The sequence below is a fragment of the Pagrus major genome, chromosome 8 (genome assembly GCF_040436345.1).
Source record: "Pagrus major chromosome 8, Pma_NU_1.0".
NCBI lineage: Eukaryota > Metazoa > Chordata > Actinopteri > Spariformes > Sparidae > Pagrus > Pagrus major.
The window spans coordinates 1,410,503-1,429,389 of record NC_133222.1 but is presented as its reverse complement, the minus strand read 5'-3'; the positions used below and the strand labels follow the sequence as shown (position 1 = coordinate 1,429,389).

The 18,887-nt window shown below is 41.6% G+C and overlaps 3 protein-coding genes across 3 annotated transcripts; all 3 read right to left on the bottom strand.

Annotated features, from left to right (window-relative positions):
• Window positions 1–1,960: 1,960 nt before the first annotated feature.
• On the bottom strand, window positions 1,961–4,559 carry LOC141001764 (nuclear factor 7, brain-like). Its single transcript, XM_073472929.1, has 2 exons — window positions 4,421–4,559; window positions 1,961–4,325 (listed from the first exon to the last, which is right to left on the bottom strand). Exon 2 carries the CDS (start codon window positions 4,306–4,308, stop codon window positions 2,923–2,925), a length of 1,386 nt encoding a protein of 461 aa, XP_073329030.1. The 5' UTR covers window positions 4,309–4,325; window positions 4,421–4,559; the 3' UTR covers window positions 1,961–2,922.
• A 1,811-nt stretch (window positions 4,560–6,370) lies between these two features.
• On the bottom strand, window positions 6,371–8,050 carry LOC141001093 (E3 ubiquitin-protein ligase TRIM35-like). The gene is made up of 2 exons (XM_073472051.1): window positions 7,942–8,050; window positions 6,371–7,846 (listed from the first exon to the last, which is right to left on the bottom strand). Exon 2 carries the CDS (start codon window positions 7,827–7,829, stop codon window positions 6,441–6,443), a length of 1,389 nt encoding a protein of 462 aa, XP_073328152.1. The 5' UTR covers window positions 7,830–7,846; window positions 7,942–8,050; the 3' UTR covers window positions 6,371–6,440.
• A 3,518-nt stretch (window positions 8,051–11,568) lies between these two features.
• Window positions 11,569–14,543, bottom strand: LOC141001298 (calmodulin-like protein 4). The gene is made up of 3 exons (XM_073472327.1): window positions 14,528–14,543; window positions 13,888–14,076; window positions 11,569–11,936 (listed from the first exon to the last, which is right to left on the bottom strand). The coding sequence occupies exons 2-3, from the start codon at window positions 14,033–14,035 to the stop codon at window positions 11,839–11,841; spliced, it is 246 nt and encodes an 81-aa protein (XP_073328428.1). The 5' UTR covers window positions 14,036–14,076; window positions 14,528–14,543; the 3' UTR covers window positions 11,569–11,838.
• Between the last annotated feature and the right edge of the window lie 4,344 nt (window positions 14,544–18,887).

Here is an 18,887-nt window from a genome sequence, read left to right as displayed (position 1 = left end):
ACACTACCTGATTGGCAGAGATCTTTTTCAGTGTAGGTTTTAAATAGTGCAGTTAGTTTCCATGGAGAGGCCACAGGTTATAGAGAGCAGCATTAATGACAACTTCTCTCATAAAAGTCCTGGAATCACTGATTCAGTCATGAACGCGTTTCCTCAATAGTTTATTCACTCACTGAGTAAACCAGATAATGTGTCGAGTGCCCTGCAGTCACGAACTGTATAAGATTCGACTCTAAAGCCAAACGAACCGTCTAATTCTCAGATTAAAACGGTTTCTGGAGTGAAGTTCAGCGGATAATCAACAGTAATGAGAGCAGAAATCGACATTCTGCTGAGCGCCCGAGGTGACTGCTCGATCCTCCAAACACGAGCCTGTGACTCACTGATTAACACAAGCGGCACGGTGCTCCCTTCACAGCTGGATGCAGCTGCTCCTCAGAAACAGGTTCAAACCCTCTGAAGTTCCTTCGAGCAAGGCACTGGTTTGACGAGAGGACTCGCACAGAAAGACAAATGTTTTGGGGAAACATGAGAATCTGGAGGTGGAGAACTGAAGTGGTTTTAATTAACTGCTCACATGAAAACACTTTATTATAACGACCTGATTTACTCACCAACGTTACGTCCTGAACGTTTGACGCTTAAATTATTAAACAATTACAAATTAACAATTTAATTTATTAATTATAATCTGGACTACAATTTCAAATAAAGTTTTTGAATCTGAACAACGAAACATGCAGTTATTAATTGATTGTTTATTTGTGCCCATCCTCCCTCACACACACACACACACACACACACACACACACACACACACACACACACACACACACACGTCTATATGCCAACAGGGCACTATATTTCTCCTCTATCTAAGCGGGGACCTCTGTTTCTGGTCATTGTGAAAAAAACTAAAATAGAACAGAAAAGCTTCTTTTAAGGCCTTTTACCAGAAAATTACTTAAAATATGTTCTTTTAATTATTTGAAGGAATTACCGAGAGGGGACTTCATCCTTCAGTGACGTCTACCTATACACACACACACACACACACACTGTTTCCTGGTTTGTCTCAGGTGAGTCAGATGTGGGCGGAGCTTTGTCAGACCTCTGCTGAATGCTGATTGGTTCACATGTGACTCGGGAGTGTTTCACACTCAAGTCTGAACACGAGCAAGTTAATCAGGTTTTAATCCTGAACATTAATCTTTACTGCTTGTTGTAATATTTCCTGATTTTGTTCCAGTTTTCATTTCATCTATTGTCCTTATTCATTGTTTGATTATTTTACTTATTCTCTCATATTCATATTTGCATTTTTGACCTTTTCTGAAGGGAGAAACAGCAGAGAGAGATTCAGTTCTTCAGTCAGCAACATCACATGAACCCAAACTGAGACGTCCACCTTAAATACAGAACGACTCGTCCTCTCACTAAACAGACGACTGACAGCAGAGTTCAACTGATGGACACTGAAAACACACAGAATCACAATCATTGTGACTTTATTACATCAAAAGCAGAAAGAAAAGGTGCATTTACAGTATTTAGATCATTTAATATATTTATCTTATTACAAACATTTCATAGATGTAATAAAACTTTGATTTTATTGTTTGTAAATTTCATAATCTGGACTAGAATTTGAAATAAAGTTTTTGTGTCTGAACAATGAAACATGCAGTTATTATTACACACACACACACACACACGTCTATATGCCAACAGGGCACTAAATGTCTCCACTATCTAAGTGGTCATTGTGAAAAAAACTAATATAGAATAGAAAATCTACTTTTAAGGTCTTTTACCAGAATATTACTTCAAATATGTTCTTTTTAGTATTTAAAGGAATTACTGAGAGGGGACTTCATCCTTTAGTGACATCTACCTACACACACACACACACACACACACACACACACACACACACACACACACACACAGTCACATTGACATCAGAAACTAAGAAATCATTTTACTCATGAAAAGGTCGACAATAGAAACACAAAGCAAACTGTCAAACTAAAGAAACAACAACAGTAAAATCAACATGTGTTTTGTGAATAATGAGACAGCAGGAGGAGCAGCTGCAGCTTAACGGGTTGAATTCTGTGATTTTTGATTCAAACAACATGTTGACGACATTTTTATGTTGACAAATCATTTTTAAAATAAAACATCTACAGAGCTCGTAGAACGGTGCAGAATAAAATTCTCTCTTTTCCTTAAAAACATTATTATGATTGTGAATATATGATTTTAAAATGTTTGTCAGGTCCAAATTAATTGTTCTGTTTATCTCTGCGTCAGAATTCTGACAGTCGGTTCAGCTTCTAACGAGGTTTGTCAGCCAATAGTATCACACAGTTTGTATCACGTGGTGTCTGTGTGTCGTCACTGATCAACAGTCTTGGTAGTTGCCAGTTTGTGGGAACAAGGTTAACGTTAGCTAGTTAGTGTTAGTAAAGTTAGCTAGTGCACAACCTGGCAACCACCTGAGGGGCAGATGATGGGAACAACAGCGGTGTTGTGACGTGGATGTGATGGAAGGAGGAGATGGAGCTCCACATTTAGTGCCTGAATGTTCTCAATAACACCTTTAAAGAAACAACATGGTGGATATTAGAGTTTTTCACCGTTCAGCTGCAACACAATATTGTTCGTCACCATCCAGCCGCCTCACTGTCTCCTCTTTCAGAACTTTCTCTGAGCCAAAACCGAGCCCCGTCCAATCCGGTGCAGCGCTGTGCACTCTGGGTGTTGTAGTTCTTCTACCTTTTGAGTAGAAGTGAACACCACAGCCCCTTTACTCCGTTTTCTCTGCTCATGTAGCATCAATTTAAAAAATATTTGTCTTTCTACTGCAGAGAGAGACAGTTTTATTTCAGGATGTCTTTCCAGAGATGAAACACTTCTTTAACTGCTCTGTTCCACTGTCACACACACCTTCAGGGGGGGTATCTTCAGTTCATCCACAGTGACAATGTATGGAAACATCCTCTCAGTGAAAGTGTGTGTGAAGGTGTGTAGGTGTGTGTTAGTATCAGGATCAGAGAACGACAGCTTTCCTCTGTTCCAGTCCAGATTCACTCTGATCCTCTGGAGCTTCTTCTGCACTACGAGACTCGTGGATGGAGCTGGTAGTGACCGCACTGAGTATTTACCTTTGTATAACATTATTCTCCATAATCCAGACTGTGTGCGTCCCTTCCTCTGGACAGACTCTGCTAACACACCCAGTTCCCAGTATGTATTGTCTCCAAACTCGACGTCCCAGCTGTGAGTCCCTGAGTTAAAGCCCTCAGAGCCCAGGACAGACCAGTTATAATTAAACCTCTCTGGATTATCAGGAAGCTGCTGTCTCTCTCCTCCTCTCACACTGCTCAGATCTTCAGACAGGAAGAGGTTTGGATGAGCAGTGTTTGGGTCCAGAACCACAGGAGTGTAGGAGACCATGTCCTTCATCTTGTTCCAGATGTTGAAGCTCAGGTTGCCCAGGTGTTTGGCCTGGTCTATCAGAGCTCCTGAGGGCAGCTGTGGATCCTCCAGCAGGGGGCGCTGCTGGACTCTTTCCTCTGCAGCCTTGTAGTTGTGCAGGAATGAGACGTCTTCAGCTCTCAGCTCCTCCTCTGTGGCTCTGACTGTGTGTGAAAGAGCTGCTATCTCTCTGCTCAGAGCCTCCATCTTCTCCTTCATCATCTGACTCTTCTGCTCCTCTTCCTCCCTCAGTGCAGCCATCCTGGCCTCCTCTTCCTCTTCTAGAAACTGGTGAAGCTTCTTAAACTGCTGCTTAATCTGCCTCTCTGTGTGTCGGGCCTGGACCTTCATGTGTTCTGCTGTTTGATCAAACTTCACTTTGACTTCTTCAAAAACCTTTAACTTCTCCTTTAAAGGCTCCAGAGTTTCCTGAAGTTTCTTCTTGTGTTGTCGTGCAGCTTCATCGATGGGTCTGAATCTGTGGTTGGTGTGTTGTTCTGAGTCTCTGCAGACGAGACACACCGGCTGCTGATGGTCCAGACAGAAGAGTTTGAGTTTCTCAGAGTGCCGACTGCAGAGATCCTCTGGTGCTCTCTGATCTCTCTCCTGTAAGAAGGTCTCACACAGGTTCTTTAACGCCAGACTTAAAGGTGGCTCCATTGAAGATCTTCTCTTACAAACTGGACACTCCCGTGTTTGTCTCTCTGTCCACCAGCTCTGCAGACAGTCTTTACAGAAGCTGTGGCTACAGGACAGAAGGACAGGCTCTCTGAAGACATCATGACACACCGGACAGCAGAGATCCTCCTCTAATCTGGAAGCCATTTTGTCTCTGAGTGACGCTGGGAACACAGCAGACAGTACAGTCAGTCACAGCTCCACTTCCTCCTTCACTTCCCTGAAGTTTACTTTGAGTTCTGGTTCTGGTCGGACTCACCTTCAGTGTGTGGAGCGTCTGCAGTGTTGTAGTTTCCTCCTCCTCTCTCCTGTAGATGAACTCACTCAGAGGACGTTGTTAGTTCAGTCTGAATGTGAATCTGATCGTCTGTTTGTGGTTCTTACTAAAGAGACACACATACACACACACACACACACACACACACACCGACAAACTGTTTCCTGGTTCGTCTCAGGTGAGTCAGATGTGGGCGGAGCTTTGTCAGACCTCTGCTGAATGATGTTGGTTCACATGTGACTCGGGAGTGTTTCACACTCAAGAATGAACACGAGCAAGTAAATCAGGTTTTAATCCTGAACATTAATCCTTACTGCTTGTTGTAATATTTCATGATTTTGTTCCAGTTTTCATTTCATCTATTGTTTTTATTCATTGTTTGATTATTTTCTAAAGAGAGAAACAGCAGAGAGAGATTCAGTTCTTCAGTCAGCAACATCACATGAACCCAAACTGAGACGTCCACCTTAAATACAGAACGACTCGTCCTCTCACTGAACAGACGACTGACAGCAGAGTTCAACTGATGGACACTGAAAACACACAGAATCACAATCATTGTGACTTTATTACATCAAAAGCAGAACGAAAAGGTGCATTTACAGTATTTAGATCATTTAATATATTTATCTTATTACAAACATTTCATAGATGTAATAAAACTTTGATTTTATTGTTTGTAAATTTCATAATCTGGACTAGAATTTGAAATAAAGTTTTTGTGTCTGAACAACAAAACATGCAGTTATTATTACACACACACACACACACACACACACACACACACACACACACACACACACACACACACGTCTATATGCCAACAGGGCACTAAATGTCTCCACTATCTAAGTGGTCATTGTGAAAAAAACTAAAATAGAACAGAAAATCTACTTTTAAGGTCTTTTACCAGAATATTACTTCAAATATGTTCTTTTAATTATTTAAAGGAATTACTGAGAGGGGACTTCATCCTTTAGTGACATCTACCTATACATACACACACACACACACACACACACACACACACACACGGTCACATTGACATCAGAAACTAAGAAATCATTTAACTCATGAAAAGGTCGACAATAGAAACACAAAGCAAACTGTCAAACTAAAGAAACAACAACAGAAAAATCAACATGTGTTTGTGAATAATGAGACAGCAGGAGGAGCAGCTGCAGCTTAACGGGTTGAATTCTGTGATTTTTGATTCAAACAACATGTTGACGACATTTTTATGTTGACAAATCATTTTTAAAATAAAACATCTACAGAGCTCGTAGAACGGTGCAGAATAAAAGTCTCTCTTTTCCTTAAAAACATTATTATGATTGTGAATAAATGATTTTAAAATGTTTGTCAGGTCCAAATTAATTGTTCTGTTTATCTCTGAGTCAGAATTCTGACAGTCGGTTCAGCTTCTAACGAGGTTTGTCAGCCAATAGTATCACACAGTTTGTATCACGTGGTGTCTGTGTGTCGTCACTGATCAACAGTCTTGGTAGTTGCCAGTTTGTGGGAACAAGGTTAACGTTAGCCAGTTAGTGTCAGTAAAGTTAGCTAGTGCACAACCTGGCAACCACCTGAGGGGGCAGATGATGGGAACAACAGCGGTGTTGTGACGTGGATGTGATGGAAGGAGGAGATGGAGCTCCACATTTAGTGCCTGAATGTTCTCAATAACACCTTTAAAGAAACAACATCGTGGATATTAGAGTTTTTCACCGTTCAGCTGCAACACAATATTGTTCGTCACCATCCAGCCGCCTCACTGTCTCCTCTTTCAGAACTTTCTCTGAGCCAAAACCGAGCCCCATCCAATCCGGTGCAGCGCTGTGCACTCTGGGTGTTGTAGTTCTTCTACCTTTTGAGTAGAAGTGAACACCACAGTCCTTTTACTCTGTTTTCTCTGCTCATGTAGCATCAAAAATATTTGTCTTTCTACTGCAGAGAGAGACAGTTTTATTTAAGGACGTCTTTCCAGAGATGAGATACTTCTTTAACTGCTCTGTTCCACTGTCACACACACCTTCAGGGGAGATATCTTCAGTTCATCCGCAGTGCCAATGTATGGGAACATCTTCTCAGTGAAAGTGTGTGTGAAGGTGTGTAGGTGTGTGTTAGTATCAGGATCAGAGAACAACAGCTTTCCTCTGTTCCAGTCCAGATTCACTCTGATCCTCTGGAGCTTCTTCTTCACTACAAGATCAGTGGATCGAGCTGGTAGTGACCGCACTGAGTATTTACCTTTGTATAACATTATTCTCCATAATCCAGACAGTATGTCTCCCTTCCTCTGAGCAGACTCTGCTAACACACCCAGACACCAGCCTGTACTGTCTCCAACCTCGACGTCCCAGCTGTGAGTCCCTGAGTTAAAGCCCTCAGAGCCCAGGACAGACCAAAAATAACCAAACCTCTCTGGATTATCAGGAAGCTGCTGTTCATCTCCTCCTCGTCTCACACTGCTCAGATCTTCAGACAGGATGAGTTCTGGATGAGCAGTGTTTGGGTCCAGAACCACAGGAGTGTAGGAGACCATGTCCTTCATCTTGTTCCAGATGTTGAAGCTCAGGTTGCCCAGGTGTTTGGCCTGGTCTATCAGAGCTCCTGAGGGCAGCTGTGGATCCTCCAGCAGGGGGCGCTGCTGGACTCTTTCCTCTGCAGCCTTGTAGTTGTGCAGGAATGAGACATCTTCAGCTCTCAGCTCCTCCTCTGTGGCTCTGACTGTGTGTGAAAGAGCTGCTATCTCTCTGCTCAGAGCCTCCATCTTCTCCTTCATCACCTGACTCTTCTGCTCCTCTTCCTCCCTCAGTGCAGCCATCCTGGCCTCCTCTTCCTCTTCTAGAAACTGGTGAAGCTTCTTAAACTGCTGCTTAATCTGCCTCTCTGTGTGTCGGGCCTGGACCTTCATGTGTTCTGCTCTCTGATCAAACTTCACTTTAACTCGTTCAAAAACCTGTAACTTCTCCTTTAAAGGCTCCAGAGTTTCCCGAAGTTTCTTCTTGTGTTGTCGTGCAGCTTCATTGATGGGTCTGAATCTGTGGTTGGTGTGTTGTTCTGAGTCTCTGCAGATGTGACACACCGGCTGCTGATGGTCCAGACAGAAGAGTTTGAGTTTCTCAGAGTGGAGACTGCAGAGATCCTCTGAAGCTCTCTGACCTCTCTCCTGTAAGAAGGTCTCACACAGGTTCTTTAACACCAGGTTTAAAGGTGGATCCATTGAAGATCTTCTCTTACAAACTGGACACTCACGTGTTTGTCTCTCTGTCCACCAGCTCTGCAGACAGTCTTTACAGAAGCTGTGGCTACAGGACAGAACGAAAGGCTCTCTGAAGACATCATGACACACCGGACAGCAGAGATCCTTCTCTAATCTGGAAGCCATTTTGTCTCTGAGTGACGCTGGGAACACAGCAGACAGTACAGTCAGTCACAGCTCCACTTCCTCCTTCACTTCACTGAAGTTTACTTTGAGTTCTGGTTCTGGTCGGACTCACCTTCAGTGTGTGGAGCGTCTGCAGTGTTGTAGTTTCCTCCTCCTCTCTCCTGTAGATGAACTCACTCAGAGGACGTTGTTAGTTCAGTCTGAAGGTGAATCTGACCGTCTGTTTGTCAGTCTGTGTGTCTCTGTACTGAAGAACAAACTGTTTCCTGATTTGTCTCAGGTGACTCAGGGGAGTGTTTCAGTCCAAAGTACTGATTTATTGCTGTAAATGTAGTGTGATAGTGCAGCAGGCTGCTGCCTGGGTACAGTACTTGAGTCTGATCCGTAGGATCGGAATGAATCGGGACTGGAGCTGAAGAGAGCCGTCGTTCTCTGAACAGCAAAATAAATCAGACTCTTGTCAAACATCTGCTAACTTTTGAAGGGGCTATAGTCCCAACTAACCCAACACTGCTTCAACTAGTGCTGTTAATCATATTTTTGTCTTTACATTTGAGGTTCATAATCATTTTTTGAAACATTTTGAAATATTGTGTAGTGTGATGTTTTTGGACCAAGGTTAGAAAAAGGAGGGAGACCACATGAGTTGTGTGAGAGAGAGAGAGAGAGAGAGAGAGAGAGAGAGAGAGAGAGAGAGAGAGAGAGAGACAGACAGACAGACAGACAGACTTTACTTTTACAAGAAGGTGACTTCAGTCAGAGATTCAGTCCAGGACGCAAAGGGTACCGTGCAGCTTTTCTTCTGATCTCGCCCGTTGGACCACTCGTGGTATTGCAGCAAAAAATTCCCCTGCAGCCCAAAAAGCATTTTCCATATATACTGCCATTCTAAAAAGGCGCACACAAGGTTGATAATGACTCTTCCTATTATGACTTTTCGATCCATGGAGGTTTTATATGTGAACAACTTTCTTCAAGCCAAGAAAAAGTTATGACGTCATCACAATGTAAAGTCTGTGGGCTGAGCGGGAACAGACAGGGCCAGCAGGGGAAACTCTACTGTGCATATTCAACGGGCCACATAACCAGAAATCAAATCAAATCTTATTTATATAGCCCAAAATCACAATCACATTGCCTCAATGGGCTTTACAGTCTGTACAGTGAACGACATCCTCTGTCCTTAGACCCTCGATTCGAGTGAGGAAAAACTTGCCATCTTGTTGGGAAAAAAAAAAGACGATGGAAGAAACCCCAGGAGGTCGCATGTACAGAAAGAACAGCAATCACAGTAAAACGTTTTTGATGAATGTGCAAGGCGAACGATTCCTACTGGTTTGAATGGACACCAACTTTCCATCTGGTATCTAGTTCTTCCATATAAATCTATGGTTTAATCTGACTGACTGAAGACAAATGCAGCGTACAATCTGGCTGAGGGTAACGCCTGGATGAACTCTTTCAAGTGCCCACTAATCAACATCAATGAGGTCAAAGGCAGCAGGCTGGTGAAACCCTGACAGCTCAGAGAGAGAAGAGACGGAGTGTCATCATCTGAATGTCCCTCACAAAACAGGTTCAAACCAGCTGCAGAGGAACGGGACAGAAAAATCTTACAAATTCATAAATCCATGCCGGCCTCGAGGGTTTACATGTGATGTGTCACTGAGGATTACAGGAGGAAGGTTCCAGTGTTTTGTGTCCTCACTGCAGACGAGTCAAAACCCGGCTGATGGGTTTTCCACGCTCTGCGAAGCTCTGCTAACAGGAAATGACAGGATGGTTCACAGTGAAATAATCTTCCCGTACATGAAATGATCCAAACTGTGTTTGCAGAGCAAAATGTCATCACGCAGAAAGATGTTAGATGTTAATGGTGCTTGATTTCAGACAGGTGGGAACAAAAACAGGCTTTTCGTTGTTGATTTTGTCGGTTGAAACGAGCTTGGTACATAGTTAAGCACTGATCCTTGAGAATTTGAAAAATGAAGCTCCATCTGACGGTGGTGTCCTAAACACAACGCACACCTTTTCACCACTCAAGTCAACGTCTCCTTCATACCTGGACAAGCAGCAGGTTCGATTTACACTTTGTTTATTCAAGATGTTTCTCTTTTTAAAAGAACAGCCGTCTTTGAGATTGAGGGCTAATTGATGTGTTTGGTTAATGTCACAAATATTCAGGCCTAGCGTGACTCTGGTCTGAACTCTGATCCAGGACAAGCGGACACACAGTTGATGTGCCTTTCCTGAATGGAGATTTTTCTGTCTGGTGTGCTGACGGGAGGAGACCTGAGTGCCTCCTCAGCTATAATGAAAGTGAAATATATTTCTTCTCTCCTCTAAAGTTTCCCAAATATAATTTAAAAAAGTGTATAAAGGCTCTTGGGTATAAAGGGGTTCAGTGAGGATAAACCTGACACCAGGTTACTGTGAGGTGAGCAAAACTCTTGCACTGATGCCCATAACATGGCTTAACAGTGAGTTTTTAATATTCACTCAATGAGGCTGCAGAGCGCTCAAAACTTCCTTCAGTCAGAAAGAACAAAAGACAGCAGAGAAATGTGAACAGGGTCCAAACAGAGCCGGGCTTCAGGCTGATGAAACCTGTGATGATGAGAGCTGCAGCGAGTTAATAAAGGATTCAGAAGGACTCGCGTCTGCTGTTCTCCACCTCGCTTAAGGCTTCAGAAAAGGGTTTCATCTCACCGAGAGGGAAACGCCCCCAGCTGCTCTCACTCATTAATTAGGAGTCAGTCTGCACACCTGAACAACAGGTGATCTCAATCTACTCCAATCAGTCCAGAGGGATTCTGACACTCAGATCAAATACAAAGAAAGCACCAAATAATGAGACTGCTACACTGAAAACACACAAAATGATGTGTCACTCCAGATACTGTATGAGCTGTGAATTTTATAAAGTAAATGTCATCATGTTGTCTTGTTTGTGTTTGTGCCTCACAATCTTCTTATTTTTCACTGGACTGGGTTAAAATGTTTCCTGAACATCCAAAAACCCCAGAGGATCATTTACAACATTTATTCATTTAAATAGTTTCAGCCATTTTTTTATAGAACAAAGGATGTCATTTTCAAAAAATCATATCTCCACTTGTTTTCACTTTCCTGCAACCAAATGTTGGTTCTGTTTAGTATTAATGTAGTTCTGTCACATCAAGTTATTTGGTTCTGCATAAAAAAATCAGCGCCAAAGATCTTTTAAAAAACAGCATCAGAGCTGAAAAACACACTTTTAAATGTATTTTGACTATAAATGTTCCTTAGAAGGATTATTTTAATTTCCCTAAAACGTTTTAATGCAGCACACTTACACGGTTAAATGTCTGTTCTTGCACCTGACTGGGTGTAAAAAAGTTAAACTGTCATCATTGTTATTGATCTGTGAAGTTTCAGTGATTTCAGGGTCACAGCCGAGGTCTAATCAGACAGAATGAGTGAAAACACCTGTTTAGGTAGAGACCGGTCTTTTTAGTTGGTTTTTAGTGCAACACTCAGTACACACAGACGAACAAGCTGATCAGAGCAGAGACACACAAACTTCTTCTTTTCTTTTAAGGCTAAAGAAAAATGAGACACACGTCCACGTTTGGGCCGTGTTGTGCTCAGACATTGTTTAAATTCAAAATCACAAAAGGTTTTAATTTCTTGTATCGACTGCTGGAGTCAGTTCGTCTGAGAACACAGAAAATGAAGCCCAGACACACGTTTTATTTTTTTCGGGATGAGCTGAATGAGAGATTGATGTATGCTGCGTTACAGACAACAAAGTTCTGACCTTCTACAAAAAAGTACCATGGAAATCCACTCATAGTTGTAAACTCGAGGCAGCGCCATTCGTCCCACGTCACACATGAACACATCGTGACCTCCGCTCTCTATTGGAGACCCTGTTTTTTGAGGTACAAACATTATCAGATATAAAACAAACAGTAAGGGATGTCTTTCAGTTCATGTGTTCGCTGCGGCGATGATGATGTCCATTACGTCAGTGATTCGCAGACCAGCGTGTCACCGCTTTAGCAAACTGCTCACAGTGGACCCGCCCATCAGCTCCAACACCTGCCTCCTTCAGCAGCTCGTCCACTGAAAACACAATCAATGTTTGTCAAATTAATCTGTGGAATTTTTCTCCTTAAACACATTAAATTGTTTTCTGGTGAGCGTGGAGCCTGTCCGCTTCAGGAAAACAACCTTATAGGCGGATTACGACACATATTCATGTTTCTTGCAAGGTAGCGACCTCTAGTGGACATAGTAAATTCAATTAAAGGCAGAAGTCAGGAGTTGGAGCGTAAATGGTGAAAAACATGCAGGAGGTTGGGGATGGTGGTCGGGTTGTTGTGTGACCAAAAGTCAACAGTGAGCCATTTTAACTTGTATAGTGAATTTATGTGGCTGCAGTTTCATATGTAATTTACAGTTGGTACCAGAGTCTCTCCATCTACACTCATATTTTGAGGGAAAGTTAATTGCCCAAAAAAGAGACGAAACACAATAATCGTGTAGCAAAAAAACGATATCAACAGCCCTAGTGTGTAACGTAGGCTCATTGGTACTTGAAGTCATATAAGTGACATTCAAAGCTTCTCTGTGGAACTTCTTGTGCAGGAATCAGGTTGTTTAGTTTCTGTTAGTGGACTCCATTTCTAAACTAACGTAAGCTACTGTTGCTCTTTGTTAGTGGCGCTGAAAGAGGCACTTGAAAATGTGCATAAAGTCACATCCGTGGACTGTTGCGTAAAATCTGACCTGATTCTTACACAAAGAAATCCACAGTCCAGCAGTGTTCAACAACTTCAAGTCATGCACAGGCTCGTACATACAACTAAGAGAGATGGGAAACTGTCATTTTCACATTACAATCTGCTCACATATAACCAATAAACAACTGATTAATACATGTAAATTGCCCCTTTAACCCAAACTACGATATTTTGCTAAACCCAGCCAGATGGTTTTCTTGCAGTGAGCGTACTGTCGGGACCCACAGATGAAGTCGTTCACTGTGGATTTCAAAATGGACTTCCCAGAATTCACCAGTCTTCACACCTATGTAAGTGCAAATTCAGCTTTGAGCTACTATCGGTCAGGGTGACAGATCCCCCGCTGACCAGATAATCAAAACTCCAGCTGCTTCCTCTGTTTTCGCTTCGATCTACCTCGCGCCTCACACGGGGCACCATTGTTGGAATTTGACGCTAGGGCAGATGTGGTTATTAGAAATTAATAATTATTGATTATTAAAATCAAATGAATGAAAATTAATGGAAATTAATAATCAAATCATTCAAACGAGGCACCAGCCTGGAATGAGGGACCAATAACTAGATCTAAAACAATCTCAAAAGAAGGGTTCACTTTAAATGTAAATATAGCACACTGGCAGTTTACTGTCTTCTTGCACCTGACTGGGTGTAAAAAAGTTACACTCTCACCATTGTTATTGATCTGTGAAGTTTCAGCGATTTCAGGGTCGCTCAAGCACATTGTTTAATCAGGCAGAATGAGTGAAAACACCTGTGTAGGTAGAAACAGGTCTGGTGAGTTGGTCTTTAGTGCAACACTACATACACACAGATACTGATTTAATAATGACATCTTGGAACGAGCTCACTGGAAATATTTTTTAACTCACAGGCAGATTTCTCACTTGTAAATATGTTTGTGTTGAGTAGTTTTGCAGCTGTCGGACTCTCATTTGACGAGACTGAAATGAAAACTTAATCTCATTAAATGTGTCTTTTATCTTCACCTTTTTAAAATTATCCCCAATAACGAAAATCCCCACCAGACTCTGATTCTCTTAAATTTTGTGGAGGACACGTAACAGGATTAAAGATGAAGGGACAGAAACAAGGAGAATAAAAGAGCAGAGATAAAACGCCTGGAAACAACAGAACAAAGAAAACATCAACACAAAACACTGGAGGATTAAAAACTGACGGGAACCCAGAGGATTAAAAGTTAAAAAATATATGACATTAATCTGAATTAAATTCCAGATATTAAAGAACAAATGTGGTTGTTGTCTCACCCTCTCGATCAGTCAGTTTCTCTCCCAGCCCGGTGAGTTTGGCTCTCAGCTCGGTGGCGAGGATGAAGCCTTTCTGCTCCTTGTCAGCCATCCTCATGGCCTCCAGGATCTCCTCCTCCGGCGCCTCCTGCTGGAGCTGCCGGTGCATGATGCTCAGGAGGGTGGAGAAGTCCAGCTCTCCGGCCCAATCTGCAGGAAAATATCAACTTTTACCTGAACCAGCAATTCTAATTTCACCAGGAGAAAAAATAAGATGACTGATCTCTGCAGGAGGACGAGTTAGAAGATTCATGGAGGGAGGGAAGTAATATCACACAGTGAATATCAAATAAGTTGTTCAAACAGTAAAGCAGTAAAACAGAATGTAAAGAGTGGTGCTGTTAGATAAGATGTTCAAACATGTTGAATAAACTGAGTGGAAACTGAGCTGTTAATTAGAGTTAATACAGAGTTTCCCTTCAGATTTACTGAATATGTTTCAGACAAAGACAACACAAAGTCATGTTTACAGACAGAAATATTAAAACCATCATAACATGTAAATGTTAGTGCTCCTGCCAAGAGAAAACTTAATAAACATCTCAGTCAGTTCACGTCACGGCGATTTTGATTTCTCTCCACCAGCTCCTCAAATACTCACCAGAGCAAATGTGGATTAATCCGCTGGTGAAAATAGTCCCCAACAAATTCCCTTCTGTTTATTCTATTTTTAAAAAACTAGCCGCTAGCAGCTGTTTGAGGAAGATACTGAACCTTTTTAAAGAATAAACATGGGGGCGGGGACAAACAGACACGATGATTTTTACAAAAAAGAAGTTCATGTAGAACATTTGCTGAATTTACAAGAAGGAACAAATAATGAAGAATTAGTCAGAGACAGAGTTTCACACAGTTTATAAAGTGTCTTCAACTCAACAACTCACTAAACTGACACATTTGTTAAGGGAGTCTGGGGACAAAGAAGTCGCCTATACTGGTTACTGTTTAGTGTATCTGTAAAATGTGACATGTTCAGCATCAATAAAATGTTTCTTCTTTCATAAATTGAGTGTAAATGGTGAAATCAGTGTAAACAGTGTGTTCAAACAGCTGCTAAATGTTGGCAGGTCAGACTTTAGCACTTTAGACACAGAAGCAGACAGGCTGGTGCAGCCATGCTGCCACAAACTGACACTTTTTACAAGGAAACAAACAACTTACTGTTTTCATTTAATGCTGAATTTACAAGAAGGAGACAATGATTCAGAATCTGTCAGAGACAGAGTTTCACAAAGTTTGTTAAGTTTCTCTTCACGCAACAACTTTCAAAATCACTACACTTGTTAAGGGAGTCTGGTGATGTTGTGGTTACAGGTTAAATGGTTGGATCAGTTGAAGCAGACTGACGGATGTTGATACCAGGTCTGAACAGGACCTGAGAAACAGCTCCACAGTTCATCAGCACCACAGACTGCAGCCTCCTCTTGTTGTATCAGACTTCATTAGTTGAGCTGAACAGAGCCACAGCTGGCTGCTTGGCACAGGTTGCCTCTCTGCTCCCATTATTTCAGACTGAAGCTCCTGTTTAATGTTCCCGTGAAATTACAATGAGGATGAATAACGACGTGTTCAGAAACACAATGATGGTTTCTGATTAATGGCAATTATTTCAACATATTTCTTTCACAGTGTCAACTACATATTGTCTCAGACAGCCTTAAAGCTCACCCTGTAAAGTTTAAAGCGACAGCAGTTCATTTCAGGCGTTTGGAAATGAAAATTCAACCCAGTCGCCAGGATAAAATTATTCAGATCTGTATGTCTCTTACAAATCATATCAACATTTTTAAAGTGTCCTATCATGTAATTCTGATGTCAGGAAGTGAAGGAGACGATGTTTTTTGTTACAGCTGGGAGTGACAGCTGTCAAGCCAGTGTCCACGTACCAGTGGATGTTTATAATGAGACGTCGGGGCCATTTTCCATTCATGATCGTGGCGACAGAAGCAGGTATTTTAAGGTAAATCGTGGCATTTTCCTGACCGAGTGGTTTTTATGCTTAAACCTAACTAAAGCAGCTCAAAGAGATATATTGCAGTAATATAGATTGCCAAAATTAATTCTGGTAAATCCTTCGATGAACTTGGACTTTTAATCAAAGGTCATTTATTAGTTTGATGATGTGGCAGCAGGATGATGGTGAACTTTTAGACACAAAAACCACTCGGTTAAGTTAAGGGACACTTTTCTAAGGGTTTTTTCACACTTGCTGAAACAAATCATGTTCAAGAAAGACTCAAGAAACAAAGAATCGTTGCTACTTACTTTGGATCTCAAAAAAAAAATAGATAGGACCACAGACATATGGACAGACGGACGGACGGGTGAGAGAGGTACCTATGTTGTGGCTCAGCAGGTGTCGTTGGACCTCAGAGGGGGTGGGGTTTGACCCGAGGCATCGCATCACTGTGATCAGCTCCTGGGCTTCAATCTTCCCTTTACGCTGGCGGTCGTACAGCGAGAAACACTCCTTAAACTCTGCAACACACACACGCACACACACACACACACACACACACACACACACACACACACACACGTCCACGTCAAATGGAATAGAAAAGTGTCTTTTAAGGTTTTTTACCATAATATTACTACAAATGCGTGTTTTTAATTTTTTTTAAAGAAATTGCTAAGCGGTGACTTCATCCTTCAGCAGCATCTACCAATCAAAGAGGGGGCTTACACACACACACACACACACACAGTCATACACACACACACACACACACACGCACACACACACACACAGTCAAACTGTCATAATATGCACATCCGGCGTGTATTAATATGAGACACATGGATGAAAAAGTCATGAAGGTTCAGAGAGGATTAAATATTATATTCTTAATACTTTATTACGGGCAGCTCGGTGTTTGCCCTCAGGGTGAAATGCAGCATCACATTTATGTGTTATTAACAAAAGTAGTTCTGAGTTTCTAGATAATCCTTCATGAATCTTAAATTAAAGTCAATCATAAGAGTTGAGCAGATCTTACTGCAGGAACAAGAGAGAAACAGTAAAAAAGAGAGAATACACTGTAAAAAGTCATAAAAAATTAGTGGAATCAACTTATCTTATTCTAATTAACTAATTAAATTAATTAAACGTAACGTAAATATGCAAGTTTTAGTTGTTACAAGTTGATTCAACTTAAAGTTTATAGTTTGTTTTTTTCAGACCACAGTCTTCCCAGCATGCATTGTTTGAGAGACAAACCTCCCGAGACCCTTCTTTTTATAGTTTGAAGAAAACATCCATTAAAGAAACTTGCTGCTTGTCTTTAATTCATTTTGAGAAAAGTCATGGCTCTTTTTTTTGCACAATAAAGAAAAAACTAACATACAAACCTTGTTTAAGGTTAATATTGAATTCAGTCTTTATCAAACGTTTTCACTTTCCATCAAATCATCTTGAGTTAGTTAACATCATGTCTCTGTGCAAATGTTGTAACAAAGTAGCACCAACAGGAGCAATGAAAAACTCTTCATATGTAAGGAAATCAAATCTAATTGTAATGATTATCGGTGTCACTGAATATTCCTTGATTCGATAATACATCTTCAGTTGACTTAAGATGTATTTTCAAGTTCAGTTACTCTAAACTGTGTTTCACCAAAAAAAGAACTTAAAAGAAGATTTTAAACAAACTTTTCAACCTAAATTAAATTAACTCAAATATTTAAGTCAGCGATTGAAATTAAACTTTTAAGTTGAAACTGCCCAAAGTTATTTACAGTGTAGTGTCGCTATCTGTTTTATCTCCTGATGCTGGATTCTCCTGTCTGATTCAGTCTCAGTGTTTCCAGCAGCAGCTGTACACGACCTGCTGAGCAGCGAACAGCAGGCAGACACAGTTAGAGACTGGCTGCTGAGCACAGTGCAGCGTCCAGCAGCTAAAGAGAGACGGATCATTCACCTCAGGAACAGTGAGAAGATGTGATTAATATTTGTCCCTGGACCAAATGATGAATCTGTGAAATAATCACCAGATCAATCAACAATTAACACATTCATTAGTTGCAGCCAGAAATATGAGCAAACTGGCAGACTGCCAATCAATTAATTAGTGAGTACAACTCATTAATTTAGCTGCTGAACTGGACAGTTTCACAGAAACAAAGACATGAGACCCACAATAACTGGTCTTTCCTTTGAGTCAGAGACAGTAGTCTGAATGTAATGTCTCCTCGTTAGACTAAAAGCTGCGTTCACATGGAGAACCTTTGTATTTAATCACATTAGCAGGTCGAGGAAGTCGGCCAACACATCGCTGCGTGAATCAGCCTGAACAGGAACAAGTGCAGCTTTGTAATAAGGCAGGCACACAGAGAACTGTACAGTCTGATCAAATACCAACACTGCTGAGAGAAATCATCTGATAAAACACTGAAGGAGAGGCATCAGTGGCTGTTTTCATTCAGATAACTGGCAGCAGTCATTCCTACAACACTCACTTAGCAGCCACGTGTGAGAGTCTTACCATTAATCTGATCCTGTGTCAGGAACTTCGCCTGGGATGAAAGGAGACAAACAGCGTGAGTGAACAGTGATGAAGCAGGAAGTAGGTTGCAGGTGAAATCTGGATGACGGCGTGAAGCTTCAAAGAGGACTCAGTAATTATCTCACCATTGTGTCAGCGTGTGTGAGAGCAGCCGGCGGCTCTGAACTCTGTTACTCAGCTCAGGAAACTGATCCCGGCCGGTGTAAGATGAGGAACGTAATGGAGGTGAAGTGGATGGAGGATCCTCGCTGGGACTCCATGTGGACGGGCGGGACACGTCCCTCCCTCTGCTGTCATGGTGCTACTAACCACGCACTGGTACATTTAACACCTCAGCGCCATTTCTACGTGAAACAAGCTGGTCAGAGTCTGTCCAACAGAAGGTTCAACTCAGCCTGGTGGATGTTTTACAAAAAAAATCAAAAATTAATTATAAAAATTAAAACAATGTTTTTT

What these genes read in the sequence shown, in the direction of transcription:
- LOC141001764 (XM_073472929.1), bottom strand. Translation starts at nt 4,308, where the DNA reads ATGGCTTCCAGATTAGAGGAGGATCTCTGCTGTCCGGTGTGTCATGAT.
- LOC141001093 (XM_073472051.1), bottom strand. Translation starts at nt 7,829, where the DNA reads ATGGCTTCCAGATTAGAGAAGGATCTCTGCTGTCCGGTGTGTCATGAT.
- LOC141001298 (XM_073472327.1), bottom strand. Translation starts at nt 14,035, where the DNA reads ATGCACCGGCAGCTCCAGCAGGAGGCGCCGGAGGAGGAGATCCTGGAG. An exon ending in GAAACTGACTGATCGAGAGG is followed by an intron (nt 11,937 to 13,887) that starts GTGAGACAACAA and finishes TTGTGTTTTCAG; the next exon opens with TGGACGAGCTGCTGAAGGAG.